This window comes from Oncorhynchus clarkii, chromosome 20, assembly GCF_045791955.1.
Source record: "Oncorhynchus clarkii lewisi isolate Uvic-CL-2024 chromosome 20, UVic_Ocla_1.0, whole genome shotgun sequence".
Lineage (NCBI taxonomy): Eukaryota > Metazoa > Chordata > Actinopteri > Salmoniformes > Salmonidae > Oncorhynchus > Oncorhynchus clarkii.
Window position 1 is genome coordinate 53999784 of NC_092166.1, and position 17853 is coordinate 54017636.

At 44.7% G+C, this 17853-nt stretch overlaps 1 protein-coding gene across 1 annotated transcript in view; it reads left to right on the top strand.

The window, feature by feature from the left end:
- The window catches only part of LOC139377491 (ras-related protein Rab-26-like), an 86919-nt gene that overhangs the window by 36219 nt on the left and 32847 nt on the right, over positions 1 to 17853 (top strand). The window contains exon 4 of the mRNA XM_071120526.1: positions 8254 to 8320. Within this exon, the coding sequence (XP_070976627.1) occupies positions 8254 to 8320 (67 nt within the window). The remainder of the gene's footprint in view (positions 1 to 8253; positions 8321 to 17853) is intronic.

Below are 17853 nucleotides of genomic sequence, written 5' to 3' on the forward strand. Positions count from 1 at the left end.
ATCAGTTGATTAGCCTCGCTGTGGCTCCCTATTTAGTGCACTACTTTTATGGCCTATAGGGCATTATAAAGGAAATATGGTGCCATTTGGGACACAGCCTGGAGACTATCTGGCGATACAGTACTACACTGTCCATTTTCATTATTTAAGCAATAAGGCACGGGGGGGGGGGGGGGGGGGGGGGGGGGGGGTTGGTATATGGCCAATATACCACGGCTAAGGGCTGTTCATAATGCAGATGCAACGCGGAGTGCCTGGATACAGCCCTTAGCCTTGGCATATTGGCCATATTGCTGTTATAAGCTGGTTACCAATATAATTTGTGTTTTGTCATACCCGTGGTATACGGTCTCATATTCCACGGCTGTCAGCCAATCAGCATCCAGGGCTCGAACCACCCAGTTTATTATCAGTTTTATACCATGGCATTGTTGCATGCTCGTTTCTGATTGTCTGAAGGGCATTCTAGAACGTTCAGATAATTTGGCAACTACCCAGTTTTCTTGGTTTGGTTACCAAAGCAACTACCCAGTCAACACGGTGGGTTCGGGCCTATTCCGTTTGAGACTCGGGGGACTCGGCATCGACTCGGACTCGGAGGGGCTTCATATGGGCCGAGCTCTTCCCGAGTTCGGCATAATCATATTACTCTGGGGTCCGGCTAATGGTGCTCGGGCCGAATCCATTTCAACATATCTGTCCCGATTAATTTTTTCAGAAGCAGGGCCATATGAGGTTTTTATTCGTCAGGTGAAGAAGAATGAATGTAGTAATTTCACCTAGAATTTGCTCGGTCACTTGCAGGCTACATTTAGGCCCATTAGGCGATTGCATGGAGAAGGACCTTAGAGAATTTATGCTTTAAATTAATGTTTTTTCTTATCCCTACTCACACTAATTCTATTAATTTCAGTCCTTCGGCCAATCCTGGCTTAATATAATGGCATTAGCGATTTTTAGGCATATGCTGTTGGCCACGTTAATTATAGGACGATTTGAGATACATGATCCATGACAGACATCTCAGTGTCATAGGCTATAGCCTATTTTTCTATGGTAGGCCTCTGCGTCAACGTCGATACATCCTGACAAAATACACCATATGTGTGGCCTAATGTAATTTTCTGGACCTTGTAAACTGTCAAGAATGAACCCATAACTGATCCAAGTGGTTGTATAATCTGGGTTTTATTTTTCGGCATGAAACAATAGGATGTTGAGCGATTATACAAATTTGCATTTTACAGCCTAGACAATATTTACAATACGACATTGACCATTGCACTGTGTTGTTGTAGCCTAGGAGGTAGATTAATTTTATTTTCTAATAACGAAGGCCTAATGATATCAATAGTGTAGCGTGCCAGTTGACCGCGGAGCACAGCCTATATCTTCCATTTGATATAGGCCTATATCTTCCATTTGATAATCTGCTACCTAGACTGAAGGAGTGATGCAGCCTACAACCATGCATGTTAAATATTTGCAGTAGCCTATTAAACTGTTACAAATGTAGTCTATATCCTATTAAAATAGCTAAATAAATAACTCCCATGACAGTCAATGGAAAAAATAATGGCGCTCGAAACGTCATGATTGTGGGTTCAATTCAGGGGACCACGAACTGAAAATGAATGCATGCATACTGTCGTTTTGGATAACAGCTTCTGCTTAATGTCACATTTATTATTTTTGCACACCTCATATTTGTGAGACATTGAACATTTCCCTGCATGGAACTATCTAAAACGGGTAAGTTATGATTTTTGCTAAACCTGTACATAGACAAAGTTTAATTAAAGACCTCACATCACCAAGTAACCAATGGGCTACTATTTCCTGTCTTTTAAATTTTTGATTTTTAAATTTTTACAAATCTCTGATTGGAATTTTCAACATAGCATATAGCAGCATACATGTATCATCAATTGCCAACATCAATGCTTCCTGAAATATCCTTAATAGGGAGCTAGCATTACCTCTAAATGAACCAAAAACACACGATTCCGCAGTGTGGCCTCTGCTGCTCGAACTGTCTGCCTTGCATCTTGAGTCGGCCTTGGCCCCTGACTTTCCAACGGTTGTTGCGAGAGTCAGTCAGTTGGTTAGTAGTCGAGGCCAGCCGGAGAAGATACCAAACAGTTCAAAATAGGTCATTGTAGCTATTGTATTTGTAGTACTGTATTGCGTCGCTGTCTCTAATTAGTTTGTGATTGTAGCTAGCTTAATTTTTGGACTGTTCATGGTTGTTTCTCCATTAACGTTTCTCCATTAAAGTCAGCTAACATTAATGTTTGCTAGCTATCTTAGCTAACTATTAGAGCAGAGGTAGTGTTGATGATTTACTTACAGGAGAGTGAGACCAAATCATGGACGCTGGACAGAGTGGATTTCAGTTGTAACAAAAAGGCAGTTTATTGAGTCAAAAGATATCTTGTCCTAGCAGTTTAACGTGCACGGACCTGATTCATATAGCTCAAAATGGAGTTAGCTGAAAAAGGGGCCTAAACAAAGGTTACAACAGTTTTTATACATAGAATAATGTAGGTGGAGTCTTGTCGTGGTGGTCTTCTGACTGGTCCCGAAGGGTTGGAGGCGTGCAATGACTTGAGTCAAGTGGATAAGTTTGGCGCTGTATAATATATGAGCTAAGTCAATACATTTAGGGTCTAGCCTATGTGATATTAGGTAGCTAGCTAATAGCTAATTGAGGTAGCTAGTGATTTTGTTTGTAAAACATTGGTAGTCTAGCTAAGACTAGGCAAGAAAGCACCCGGTTAACATAGCTAGTTAGCTAAGAGTCACAGTTAGCTACGCTAGCTAGCTATGTCCAGTGAGTCACAAAGTTCTAGCTAGTGGTCAAACGCTAGTGGTCTTCTTTCATTGGAAAGCAAATCTATTTTAAAAAAATAAGAAAATAAACTATAAGTAAAATGGAAAACAACATTCTATAGGTTGAATGATTTGTTTCCAGCTGACCCCATTCCTCACTTGAACCCCATGCGCCAAATACTCAAAATGTGAATCTGAAGGCTGGCCCCCTTTGCCTGAGCTGGTGTGGCTGGATAGAAAAGGAGTCAATCTCAAATGTGAAAACTGTTCAAAAGGTGTGTATACCTTTGCTAGGCACTGAATACCCATTGATTCCTGAAGAAAATAAGTTATACATTCATAGTTGAACTTTTCTTCCCTATCAGAACCAAACACAGGCCTGTTTACCTCTACAGGATTGGTGGGACGGTTGAGCTAACGTAGGCATGAGGTTGTAAGTAAAAATAACATTTCCCAGGACATAGACATATCTGATATTGGCAGAAAGCTTACATTTGTGTTAGTAATCTAAATGCACTGTCCAATTTATCACAGTGAAAGAATACCATGCTATTGTTTGAGGAGAGTGCACAGCTATGAACTTGAAAAGTTATTAATAAACCAATTAGCCACATTTGGGCAGTCTTGATACAAAAATTTGAACAGAAATGCAATGGTTCATCTGAAACGTTGCACATACACTGCTGCCATTAGTGGCCAACATCGAAATTGTGCCTGGGCTGGAATCATACATTATGGCCTTTCTCTTGCATTTCAAAGATGATGGTACAAAAAATACAAAATAACATGTTTTTTTCTTTATATTATCTTTTACCAGATCTACTGTTTTATATTCTCCTACATGAATGTCACATTTCCACAAACTTCAAAGTGTTTCCTTTCAAATGATATCAAGAATATACATATCCTTGATTCATGTCCTGAGCGACAGGCAGTTAGATTTGGGTATGTCATTTTAGGCCAGTCCTTGCATCCATAGCTCCTATCTGTTTTTGGTCAATGCTATCCGGGATCCTTGAGCCGTCCTTACCCTAAACCATAACCGTAACCTTAACTATTACTCTAACCTTACACATAACCAAATCCCTTACCTAACCTTACCTTAAATGGGGTAGGGACATCCAAAGGATGCTGAATAGCAAGGACCATATAATTATCATTTGAGAGCTGTAACTACGAGTACTGAGCAGGGGACACAAGTTAAGTAAGACTGGTGTGAGAGACAGACAGTGGCCTGACCATAGAATCAGGAATTAGAATACTATTATGACATAGATCACAGAACATTTTTATTTTCCCAAGGGAAATTGATCCGAGGTCTTTGCGGCCCGTGGCCCGCCAATTGCCCATCCATGACATCGAGTCCTGCAATTATGTGCATTGGCCCCTCTTCTCACAAGGAGCAAATTTGCCTCAAGGACCCACAAGGTCTGCCAAGATGGATTTTCCGCCATTTTGCATTTTTGAAAAGTCCTTAAATTATATCTCCTCCGGAAGCACAGGGCCGATTTGGATGAAAGTTGATACATGGCATCTATGGACTAAGGTCTGACCAATCAACATTTATGTGGGTGTGGTCTGGCACATAAATGCATATAAATCAGACACGGATATTTGTATTGTAACCAAACTTGGTACACATGTTCCAAACAGATAGACCACATGGTGGGCACTACAACAGGCACATATTTATATCTATTGATCTATTTGACTCAGTGTTGAAATTGAAAACCTCTGTGATTATTGTGTTGTGTTGATGTGCTTCCCATTTGAGGTCTGGATTGTGAATCCTAGGAGTTTCTTGTGGTGTCAAAATCGGACAAATTGTTGTAACTATTTCTTTAGCTATTTCTTTGTTTTTTTCACGATTCAAATGTGCTGTTGGGAGAAACACTTTCTCTTCCAAGGCTACAGATGGAAAGATGGAGAAATTCGTCATGAGGTGGCTGCAGCTTGCAAAGGAGAGGACCGAACACAGCAAGGAAAGGGCGGATAGACCCAGAGAGACATAGAAATATTTACATACACTCATACATAAACGTTGTAAGTGATAAACACTGACGCTTTGAACATTATCTGGAAATATTGGACAACTTGGTTCTGCCCGAGTTTATTAGTTCCAGATCATTTAGAGAGCGGACGCGTTTATCCCGCTTATTCCACGGTTGCCAAAGAAAACAAGCACACATTTACTGGTAAAAATGACATGTTTTCAAGTAAAATTCATACTATTTTATCCTTCCACTAAACCCGGTTGTTAGTTTTATCGGTTAGGTTGCTAGAGAAGCGGACTTGTTGTTCATTCTATTTGTTTGATTGCTGTGCACGCAGGCAATGTTCTTATCCCTTGCTTGCTAGCTAGCCAACTATGGCTAACACAGTCGCTCGTGTCAACGCTGCAGATAGAATAACATCAAAGTACCTGCAATTTCATTTGTTTAAGCTGTTTTCTAGTGACATTTAAATGGATACATCCATGACACTGTTGAGGGATGACACCCACACAAAGTAAATTTCATCTATTTAAATAAAAGTTTTAAAATCAGAAAATGTCTTTTTTTCATGTTTATGTTATTCGTAGTTTGGTTGATAGCTGCAATATTACTAGCGACATTTAATATGATATTACTACCTACATTTAATATAAATACATTTTAGTGGTGGTGGGGGAGGGGGGGTTGGAATCGAGTAGATCTTGCCCTAAAATGGCAGCTTTGGTTTAGTTCAGGCTGACAGATCTGGGCCGAATGACTCTGGCCTGGTCTGCACCGTCATTCATTTCGGACTCGGGCCGGATTCGGCTGCCAGACCCGGGCCTGCAGTTTTTGATCTGTTATGCCGGAATCAGGCCAGAGGTTTGTGCTACCTGGGTACTGTCCTATCTAGTAAACTTGTTAGGTACTTCAGTGGATGTTGAACACTTTTCTACCTGCAAATGAATACATTTCTAGAGGTAAATTATAGCCAAGGTATAAAAGGTATAAAATCAACTTGAGGCTCTATGTGTTCTCTGGAAAAGAATGCAACTCTGCGGAAAGTGAGGAACACATCTCCCGCGTTGTTCATTGTTTTCCAGAGAATGCATAGCCTCTCGTTGATTATCCCTTACCTTTTTGTCAGCCAAAGATTGATATCAGTATTGTGTGATCTGTGACCATAATGCGGCTATAGGAACCGATAGTGTCCATTACTGAGTTCAGACAACAATCACACTTGAATTACTTCTATTCAGAGTGTTTGCGTAGTTCGTTGAAAGTAGAAAAAGTAATCATGATGCACTGGACATGACAGCAATTGCTCAATACTTTATGTGCTGGATGTGTTGGCTGTCTTTTATGTAACACGTTGTCTATATGAAAATTGACAGAGCCTTTGGCACAGCGTTCAGATGAGACAGGGATGGGTATATTATGTTATGTGTGTATGTGTGCGTGTATGTGTGCGCGCTTGTTTGTTCACTCGTGTGTGTGTGTGTGTGTGTGTTCACTCCACAGGAGGTAGGTGACACTTAAACATTGGGGAGGATGGGCTCGTGGTAATGGCTGGAGTGGAATGGTATCAATACATCAAACATACCATTCCATTCACTCCGTTCAATACATTATTATGAGCTGTCCTCCCCTTAGCAGCCTCCACTAGTTCACTGTGTGTATATACTTGTGTGTGTGTGTATATACTTGCGTGTTTGCATGTCTATGTTTGTGTGTTTGTGTGTCCACGCCTGTGTATCTACTGTACACTGCATGACCAAAAGCATGTGGACACCTGCTCGTCGAACATCTCATTCCAAAATCATGGGCATTAATATGGAGTTGGTCCCCCATTTGCTGCTGTAACAGCCTCCACTCTTCTGGGAAGGCTTTCCACTAGATGTTGGAACATTGCTGCTGGACTTACTTCCATTCAGCCACGAGAGCATTAGTGAGGTCGGGTACTGATGTTGGGCGATTAGGCCTGGCTCGCAGCCGGAGTTCCAATTCATCCCAAAGGTGTTCGATGGGGTTGAGGTCAGGGCTCTGTGCAGGCCAGTCATGTTCTTCCACACCGATCTTGACAAACCATTTCTGAATGGACCTCGCTTTGTGCACGACGGCATTGTCATGCTGAAACAGGAAAGGGCCTTCCCCAAACCAAGCACAGAATTGTCTAGAATGTCATTATATGCTGTAGCATTAATATTTCCCTTCACTGGAACTAAGGGGCCTAGCCCGAACCATACAAAACAGCTATGGACCATTATTCCTCCTCCACCAAACTTTACAGTTGGCACTATGCATTGGGGCAGTTAGCGTTCTCCTGGCATCCGTCAAACTCAGATTCGCCCGTTGGAATGCCAGATGGTGAAGTTTGATTCATCACTCCAGATAACGTATTTACTCTGTTCCAAAATCCAATCAGGTTGAGCTTCACACCACTCCAGCTGAAGCTTGACATTGCGCATGGTGATCTTAGGCTTGTGTGCTGCTGCTCAGCCATAGAAACCCATTTCATGATGCTCCCAAAGAAAATTTATTTTGCTGACATTGCTTCCAGAGGCAGGTTGGAACTCGGTAGTGAGCATTGCAACTGAGGACAGATGATTTCTACGCGGTGCGCGCTTCAGCACTCAGCGGTTCCGTTCTGTGAGGTTGTGTGGCCTACCTCTTTGCGGCTGAGCCGTTGTTGCTTCTAGATGTTTCCACTTCACAATAACAGCACTTACAGTTGACTGGGGCAGCTGTAGCAGGGCAGAAATTTGCCATACTTGACTTGTTGGTGCCACGTTGAAAGTCACTGAGCTCTTCAGTAAGGCCATTCTACTGCAAATGTTTGTCTATGGAGATTGCATGGTGGTGTGCTCGATTTTATACACCTGTCAGCAACGGGTGTGAAATAGCCGAATCCACTCATTTGAAGGGGTGTCCACATACATACACTATATAGACTAAAGTATGTTTGTCAGCTCCCTTGCCTCTCTTCCTCGTTACATTATTATTCATGCTCTCAGCCTGTCTCTCATCAGTCAGATAGATAGATGGATGATAGACTGATGGTGTGTGAGAGAAAGAGCATGCCAAGGAAGGAGCAGAGGTTAACACTGATGAGGCCTGGGCCAGAGAGGAGCGAGGAGGGTTAGGACACCAGCTCTACATCCACTGTCTGTCAACAATCTCTCCATTTCTCACTCCACTGTAACTCAACCAGACAGGCAGAAGCCCTTTTCATGATGGGCAGAGTGCGTGGTGTTGCCATTGACTATAATCCAAAGTGGACTATGAATAGACTACATAAACATTTTCACAGAGAGGAAAATACATTTCCACATGATTCATATCCTCAGTTTTGACCAGTTCATTAATTGAGCTGCTGTAGGCCCATTGATGAGTAAGAACAGTCTTTATAGAGTGGGATAATGATGATGTCATATGTCCTCCTCTTCAGATCTGGGACACTGCTGGGCAAGAAAGGTTCCGCAGCGTCACACACGCCTACTACCGTGACGCTCATGGTAAGCTGTGTGTGTGTGTGTGTGTGTGTGTTTAAAAAGAACCATACAATATCCTGGCTGCCATTCATCTCCTCCTCCGTTGGTAGACATTGCCTGATGGTTGTTCATCAAGCTGTGTGTGTGACTCATATTTAAGTGTGTGTGTGTGTGTGTGTTTGCGTGTGTGTGTGTATGTGTTTGCGTGTGTGTGTGTGTGTGTGTGTTTGTGTATGAGGATTTATATTGCTCTGGTTCTCCTCTGCGTGTGTCCTGGGCACCGCAGGATAGAAGCTAACCATTGGGTGGGCTGATTAGCCTGCCTCTCACACAGCGGGAGACAGAACACTAGTTGTCTGTGTGTCTGTGTGTGCATGCAGGCGTGCTATTTCGGGAGCAGGTCCGTCAGGCCCAGACAGATGTGATGCTGTAGGCCATCCTGATCAGGTGTGGGAGAATGCACACAAACAGGCAGATGCACAGTGATAGAGGAAATCACAGTTAATCACGCCACACCGGGCTTACACAGACAGACAGACAGACACACATACATAAATAAACTACTAATCTATAAGCAGATTGCTGACAGTTTCTCCTCTGCCTGCTGTGAGGCCTGCTGATGTGGAGGTGGTGAGCTGGGCTCCACTCTGTTACACCACTGTAATGAGACTCACAGACATGCCTTGTTTTCAAGCTGGAGGGGAGAAGAGTTCAGTTTGGGAAATTGGTGCGCTCATTAGTCATGTCAAGGATCAATGAAGTAAACATGCGACTACTTGAGAAGAGGCTTGATTGTGTGAAGTAAACGTTCTCCTATTTGAGAAGAGGCTTGATTGTTGTGTCTATACAGTTAAGCTGTGTTGTATTGGTAGTCAAGTGTACTGCAGATGTAGAGTAGAAGTAGATTGTAAAAAGTGTGTAGGTTTGTGTGTGTCAGTGATTCCCCTATATTCAGTTAGTAGCAGTGCGCCACTACTACTCTTCCAACCATGTGGCTTGACCATTGAAATTAATAGATTATTTTAAATGTGTTGATTTGGAAATCACCCCTTTACCAATATGGAGGTTATTATATAGGCATATTCTGTCTAGACCTGGTGGTCAGTCTATCACCAACTCCAAGATTCTTTATAGACATCATAGACACATGTTTAATTTAACAGTACATTTTTGTCTTGGCCCCTTAAGTTAGCTCTTTAAAAAACAGGTAGACAGCCTGTAAATACCTTTCTGTTTGTGATTTGAAAATTCTGACAAGTGAGCAATGTTAAATATAAATATTGAAGAAAAGTCAGGGAAGGAGCAGGACGTGACAATTTATTTTGGCAGTTTCATTTGCCCTGAGTACTAGTGCTAGGAGACCTGCTATTAGTCTCTGTTTGTCAGTGCTTGCTGAGGAATACAACTTTTATCATTGCACTTCAGAGTGGCACTGGAGGAATAGAGGGGTCTGTGAGCAAGGTGTGAATTACAGCTTGCAGATACCTGCTTGTGTCACTAATGTCAGCCAAACTGTGGCAGTGGGGCTTGATGTGGGGCTTGATGGAAGGCTTGGCACACACAGGGATAGAGAATAAAAAAGTAACAGGAAGAGAGGATTGTCATGGAACAAAGAAACATAGTTCAGCATTGTTGTTCATTTTATTCAGCCCACCATTAGAGTTGTTTTTCTTCTCAGACAAATGACTGATGTTTTCAAGAAAATACAAATTAAGAATAAAGAACAAATGAGTGAGTGATTCATAGAGATAAAGAGATAAAATGGAATGGGCTGATTTGGAGTATCACAGTTTGGAGTGCTCTCAGCACTGTCGGTGCAGTTTGGAGTGCTCTCAGCACTGTCTGTGCAGTTTGGAGTGCCCTCAGCACTGTTGGTGCAGTTTGGAGTGCTCTCAGCACTGTCGGTGCAGTTTGGAGTGCTCTCAGCACTGTCTGTGCAGTTTGGAGTGCCCTCAGCACTGTTGGTGCAGTTTGGAGTGCTCTCAGCACTGTCGGTGCAGTTTGGAGTGCTCTCAGCACTGTCTGTGCAGTTTGGAGTGCCCTCAGCACTGTCGGTGCAGTTCGGAGTGCTCTCAGCACTGTCGGTGCAGTTCGGAGTGCTCTCAGCACTGTCGGATCAGTTTGGAGTGCTCTCAGCACTGTCGGATCAGTTTGGAGTGCTCTCAGCACTGTCGGTGCAGTTTGGAGTGCTCTCAGCACTGTCGGTGCAGTTTGGAGTGCTCTCAGCACTGTCTGTGCAGTTTGGAGTGCCCTCAGCACTGTCGGTGCAGTTTGGAGTGCTCTCAGCACTGTCTGTGCAGTTTGGAGTGCTCTCAGCACTGTCTGTGCAGTTTGGAGTGCCCTCAGCACTGTCGGTGCAGTTCGGAGTGCTCTCAGCACTGTCGGATCAGTTTGGAGTGCTCTCAGCACTGTTGGTGCAGTTTGGAGTGCTCTCAGCACTGTCGGTTCAGTTTGGAGTGCTCTCAGCACTGTCGGTTCAGTTTGGAGTGCTCTCAGCACTGTCGGATCAGTTTGGAGTGCTCTCAGCACTGTCGGTGCAGTTTGGAGTGCTCTCAGCACTATCGGTGCAGTTTGGAGTGCTCTCAGCACTGTCGGTTCAGTTTGGAGTGCTCTCAGCACTGTCGGATCAGTTTGGAGTGCTCTCAGCACTGTCGGATCAGTTTGGAGTGCTCTCAGCACTGTCGGTGCAGTTTGGAGTGCTCTCAGCACTGTCGGTGCAGTTTGGAGTGCTCTCAGCACTGTCGGTTCAGTTTGGAGTGCTCTCAGCACTGTCGGATCAGTTTGGAGTGCTCTCAGCACTGTCGGTGCAGTTTGGAGTGCTCTCAGCACTGTCTGTGCAGTTTGGAGTGCTCTCAGCACTGTCTCTGCAGTTTGGAGTGCTCTCAGCACTGTCGGATCAGTTTGGAGTGCTCTCAGCACTGTCGGTGCAGTTTGGAGTGCTCTCAGCACTGTCTGTGCAGTTTGGAGTGCTCTCAGCACTGTCTGTGCAGTTTGGAGTGCTCTCAGCACTGTCTGTGCAGTTTGGAGTGCCCTCAGCACTGTCGGTGCAGTTTGGAGTGCTCTCAGCACTGTCGGTTCAGTTTGGAGTGCTCTCAGCACTGTCGGTGCAGTTTGGAGTGCTCTCAGCACTGTCGGTGCAGTTTGGAGTGCTCTCAGCACTGTCGGTGCAGTTTGGAGTGCTCTCAGCACTGTCGGTTCAGTTTGGAGTGCTCTCAGCACTGTTGGTGCAGTTTTCAGCAGTCTAAGCACTGTCAGTGCCCTCCTCCTCACCTCCTCTGGCTTGTTTTCTCATTCTCTCCATCATCTTTAGTTGCTCCACTCCTCTCCTCCCTAATGGCTGCCGATGCATCCTGCTCAACAGCAGCCCCGGGATAAATATCTCATATCTCAGGGGGACCAGGTGCAAGGGAGGAGGAGAGAGAGGCAGATTGAGGAGAGGGAAACAGGGGAAGCAGAGAGAAATGGCGTTGAGAGATGGAAGAAGGAGAGAGAAACAGAGGGAGGAGGAGTTGAGAGATGGAGGAGAGAGGAACAGCAGGAGGAGAGAGAAATTGAAGGGGGAATATATAAAAACAGGAAGGACAGGAAAATACGTGGAGGGAAAGGAAGAACGAGATTGAGATGGAGGGAGGAGAGAAATGTAGGAAAATAAAAACCAAGCACGAAGGGAATTACTTAGTGGGTGACAGGTGGAACATTGAGAGTGTAATCCATCAAACTCATCTCTACAGGCTGCATATTAATTAAGAGTCTAAGTCACATAATAAAAGAATCCCCGTAAAATCGGCCAGTTTAAGCTAGAGAGATCAGCATCTGCGGTGGAAGGCGGCTGAGCTACAGCAATGTTTGTCAGACCATGCGATGTCCCAAAAATAGGCCTTCTCACGAAAATCTCTGTAGCGTCCTACAAACTAATATGACCACTCTATGGAAAGATGAGACTCTTATGAACACGATGCTCTATGACCCCCACAAGTGTCACGGGATTCATCTGAAGTCGGTACAGCTGAACTTCTGTCTGTAGCGTCCGAACCGTTTGGGATACACACTACTAGGACCCCACCAGGGCTGGTAAAACCTTGGATCATTGCTATTCTAACTTCCACGACGCATATAAGGCCCTCCCCGCCCCCCTTTCGGAAAAGCTGACCACGACTCCATTTTGTTGCTCCCTGCCTACAGACAGAAGCAAAAACAAGAAGCTCCCGCGCTGAGGTCTGTTCAACGCTGGTCCGACCAATCTGATTCCACGCTCCAAGTCTGCTTCCATCACGTGGACTGGAATATGTTCCGCATTGCGGCGAACAACAACATTGACGAATACGCTGATTCGGTGTGCGAGTTCATTAGAACGTGCATTGAAGATGTCATTCCCATAGCAACGATTAAAACATTCCCAAACCAGAAACCGTGGATTGATGGCAGCATTCCCGTGAAACTGAAAGCGCGAACCACTGCTTTTAATCAGGGCAAGGTGACCGGAAACATGACCGAATACAAACAGTGTAACTATTCCCTCCGCAAGGCAATCAAACAAGCTAAGCGTCAGTATAGAGACAAAGTAGAGTCGTAATTCAACGGCTCAGACACAAGAGGTATGTGGCAGGGTCTACAGTCAATCACGGATTACAAAAAGAAAACCAGCCCCGTCACAGACCAGGATGTCTTGCTCCCAGGCAGACTAAATAACTTTTTTGCCCGCTTTGAAGACAATACAGTGCCACTGACACGGCCCGCAAACAAAACATGCGGACTCTCATTCACTGCAGCTGACATAAGTAAAACATTTAAACGTGTTAACCCTCGCAAGGCTGCAGGCCCAGACGGCATCCCCAGCCGCGCCCTGAGAGCATGCGCAGACCAGCTGGCTGGTGTGTTTAAGGACATATTCAATCAATCCTTATCCCAGTCTGCTGTTCCCACATGCTTCAAGAGGGCCACTATTGTTCCTGTTCCCAAGAAAGCTAAGGTAACTGAGCTAAACGACTACCGCCCAGTAGCACTCACTTCCGTCATCATGAAGTGCTTTGAGAGACTAGTCAAGGACCATATCACCTCCACCCTACCTGACACCCTAGACCCACTCCAATTTGCTTACTGCCCAAATAGGTCCACAGACGATGCAATCTCAACCACACTGCCCTAACCCATTTGGACAAGAGGAATACCTATGTGAGGATGCTGTTCATCGACTACAGCTCAGCATTTAACACTATAGTACCCTCCAAACTCGTCATCAAGCTCGAGACCCTGGGTCTCGACCCCGCCCTGTGCAACTGGATACTGGACTTCCTGTCGGGCCGCCCCCAGGTGGTGAGGGTAGGTAACAACATCTCCACCCCGCTGATCCTCAACACTGGGGCCCCACAAGGGTGCATTCTGAGCCCGCTCCTGTACTCCCTGTTCACCCACGACTGCGTGGCCACGCACGCCTCCAACTCAATCATCAAGTTTGCGGATGACACTACAGTGGTAGGCTTGATTACCAACAACGACGAGACGGCCTACAGGGAGGAGGTGAGGGCCCTCGGAGTGTGATGTCAGGAAAATAACCTCACACTCAACGTCAACAAAACTAAGGAGATGATTGTGGACTTCAGGAAACAGCAGAGGGAGCACCCCCCTATCCACATCGATGGGACAGTAGTGGAGAGGGTAGTAAGTTTTAAGTTCCTCGGCGTACACATCACAGACAAACTGAATTGGTCCACCCACACAGACAGCATCGTGAAGAAGGCGCAGCAGCGCCTCTTCAACCTCAGGAAGCTGAAGAATTTTGGCTTGTCACCAAAAACACTCACAAACTTCTACAGATGCACAATCGAGAGCATCCTGTCGGGCTGTATCACCGGCTGGTACGGCAACTGCTCCGGCCACAACCGTAAGGCTCTCCAGAGGGTAGTGAGGTCTGCACAACGCATCACCGGGGGCAAACTACCTGCCCTCCAGGACACCTACACCACCCGATGTCACAGGAAGGCCATAAAGACCATCAAGGACAACAACCACCCGAGCCACTGCCTGTTCACCCCGCTATCATCCAGAAGGTGACGTCAGTACAGGTGCATCAAAGCTGGGACCGAGAGACTGAAAAACAGCTTCTATCTCAAGGCCATCAGACTGTTAAACAGCCACCACTAACATTGAGTGGCTGCTGCCAACACACTGACTCAACTCCAGACACTTTACTAATGGGAATTGATGGAAATTGATGTAAAATATATCACTAGCCACTTTAAACAATGCTACTTAATATAATGTTTACATACCCTACATTACTCATCTCATATGTATATACTGTACTCAATACCATCTACTGCATCTTGCCTATGCCGTTCTGTACCATCACTCATTCATATATCTTTATGTACATATTCTTTATCCCTTTACACTTGTGTGTATAAGGTAGTAGTTTTGGAATTGTTAGGTTAGATTACTCGTTGGTTATTACAGCATTGTCGGAACTAGAAGCACAAGCATTTCGCTACACTCGCATTGACATCTGCTAACCATGTGTATGGGACAAATAAATGTGATTTTGATTTGACTTTGGAAAGGAGAGACTCTCACGAAAATATGGTGTTTTGCTCTACGACCCCCACAAGTGTCACAGACTCATCTGATTGTAACCCGTACAAATGAATGGAAGTATGGAGGTAGTTTTGAACCAACAAAAATAAGGGATTAAATATGTGTTCATAAAAACAAAAATATTTCCCGAGCTAGATATAGGACAGACACTTCAAAATGTTATTCCTTATGATTTTTTTATGTGGAGGAGGTTTTCTCACATTTCTCAACACCTGTAGCAGAGTATCCTCATCTACTACCCTTCCTCCCCCTTCTGTCTCTCATTTTCACTCAGTTTCTCGCTCTCTCTTTTTCTCTCTCTCACTGTCTTTCTTACATTCTCTCTCACTTTCTCTCTCTCTCCAATTGATAATTTTTGTCACTAGCCTACAAACAATACCCCATAATATCAACATGGAATTATGTTTGAAAAGCTGAAATGTCTTGAGTCAATAACTACTCAAACCCTTTGTAAAGTCAAGCCTAAATAGGACTAAAAATGTGCTTAGCAAGTCTCATAATAAGTTACTCTGTGTGCAATAATAGTGTTTAACAAAAATGTGGCAAAGCAATTCACTTTTTGTCCTGAATACAAAGTGTTATGTTTGGGGCAAATCCAATACAACACATTACTGAGTACCACTCTCCATATTTTCAAGCATGGTGGTGACTGCAACATGTTATGGGTATACTTGTAATTGTTAAGGACTTGGGAGTTTTTCAAAATAAAACAATTTACGGAATGGAGCTAAGCACAGGCAAAATTCTAGAGTAAAACCTGGTTTGTCTGCTTTCCACCAGACACTGTGAGATAAAATCACCTTTCAGATGGACAATAACCTACAACCAATTCGACAGAGCTTGAAGAATTTAGAAAATAATAAATGGGAAAATGTTGAACAATCCAAGTGTGGAAAGCTCAGAGACTTATCCAGAAAGACTCACAGCTGTAATTGCTTCCAAAGGTACTTCTATAATGTATTGACTCGGGGGTTGAATACTAGATGAGTGAGAAAGATCATCTATTAAATCCATTTTTTAATTCAGGATGTAACACAACAAACATTTTGTGGAATAAGTCAGCGATGTGAACACTTCCTGAAGGCACTGTACATATTGAAGTGATGAGATATCCCATGTATTTTAAGGTGCAGTCTGATTTGATTAACAATCCAAAAGAACTGGTAACAGTTATCAGAATGGGGGGAGAGGGGGGGGGGGGGTATTGTTTTCTGATCAAAGGATGATGTTTCCATTGTGAAATGATGATGATGAGGATTAACTGTTGTAATACTGTACATGTGGGTGGTTGTGACTCAGCACTTTTCAGATATAGATCCAGACAGACAGACAGACAGACAGACAGACAGACAGACAGACAGACAGACAGACAGATAGACAGACAAATACACAGACAGTCAGAAGGCAGCATTCTCTGCCTGTTTCACTGTCTGTTTTCTGGATCCTGGCATCCATTCACACACCCTTTATCACTGTCATCTAGCCCTAGTCCCCCCTTAAGCAACAGAGAAATGGGCAAACAGCTGTCACTGTCAAGCGCATAGCATCCGTCTATTCTCAATGGCTAGCAGCTGACAGGTGTTTTACACTGGGTTGATGCATTGGGCTACAGGATGATGCTTTTTCCTTGGACGTTTTAATGGTTATACGGTGTTGTATGTGGGTATTTTAGATTAGCTGTGTGTGTTGTACAAAGGATAACTATTTGAACACCACCTGCCATTGTTGGCCATTTCCTTAATGCATCTTGAGTCACTCCCTTAGAAAAATGACCATTATTTAAATATATTGAGTTCCAAGTCTCAGATGTCGGTGACTGGGAACCCCTGGGAGCAACAATTTAACTCAATCACCACCTTCATCTCTCACTGTTACTCTCTCTCTCTCTCTCTCTCTCTCTCTCTCTCTCTCTCTCTCTCTCTCTCTCTCTCTCTCTCTCTCTCTCTCTCTCTCTCTCTCTCTCTCTCTCTCTCTCTCTCTCTCTCTCTCTCTCTCTCTCTCTCTCTCTCTCTCTCTCTCTCTCTCTCTCTCTCTCTCTAGCATATTAAGAAGAGGAAGAAAAGATTGCCATGGAACAAAGTGTCACATCTGCCACGCCCTCTAGTGCTCATCCGGTGTCTCCTTGACCTGCCGCCACTCCCCCATTACTCTCTCCCGATCTCTGTGTGTGATTGTGTGGGCGGAGACAGGTGTGCTGAGTCAGAGCAGATCCCCACCAGCTGCAACCTGTTCCATAATCAATACCTCTACAAATACTCCGTCCTGCCTCTTCCACACTGCCAGATCGTAATCTCTGCCCAGTCAGTCCATGTTTCTAGCCGTATGTTCATGTTGTGCTTGGTTTCCCTTGCCTGATGCTGTTTTCCTCTCCGCTACAGTTCTGACTCTGGTCCGTGTCTCCAGTCCGACTTCTCGTCAGTCTTGCTACTCTGTCCTGGATTCCCCACTCTACGCTCCCTTGGATTCCCTTCCGGACCTGCTTACTCTGTCCCCACACCTCTCACTCCAGCCTCAGCCTCCGTACCTGGTTTTAAGCAACCCGCCCGAGCTTCACCTGGCTCAATCTTCCCCCGTGTTTCAAAAAATACCTTGGTTACCTCATCTCAGTCTCCTCGTCTGAGTCTGCTCTTGGGTTCACCTGTTCCATGTGACAGTACATCTGGCCAAAGACATGAACCCAGCAGACTCAGATCCTCTCCGCCAAACTCTTGCCTGCCAAGGCACCCTGCTCGAGCAACATGACCAAGCCCTGAAAACCCTTCTGGAGCACATCAAGGAGTTTTCACGGAGCCTGTTTGACCTACAGGGCTGAACCTTAGCCCGGAGCTCACAACCAGCCTCTAGTTCGCCTCCTCTGCTCCGTGAGCATTTCGTTTCCGGTCCCCGAGCTTGGAGAGCTTGCAGAGCCTTTTTGTTTCAATGTTCGCTGGTATACGAGCAGTAGCCCTACGCTGATGCTAGCAACC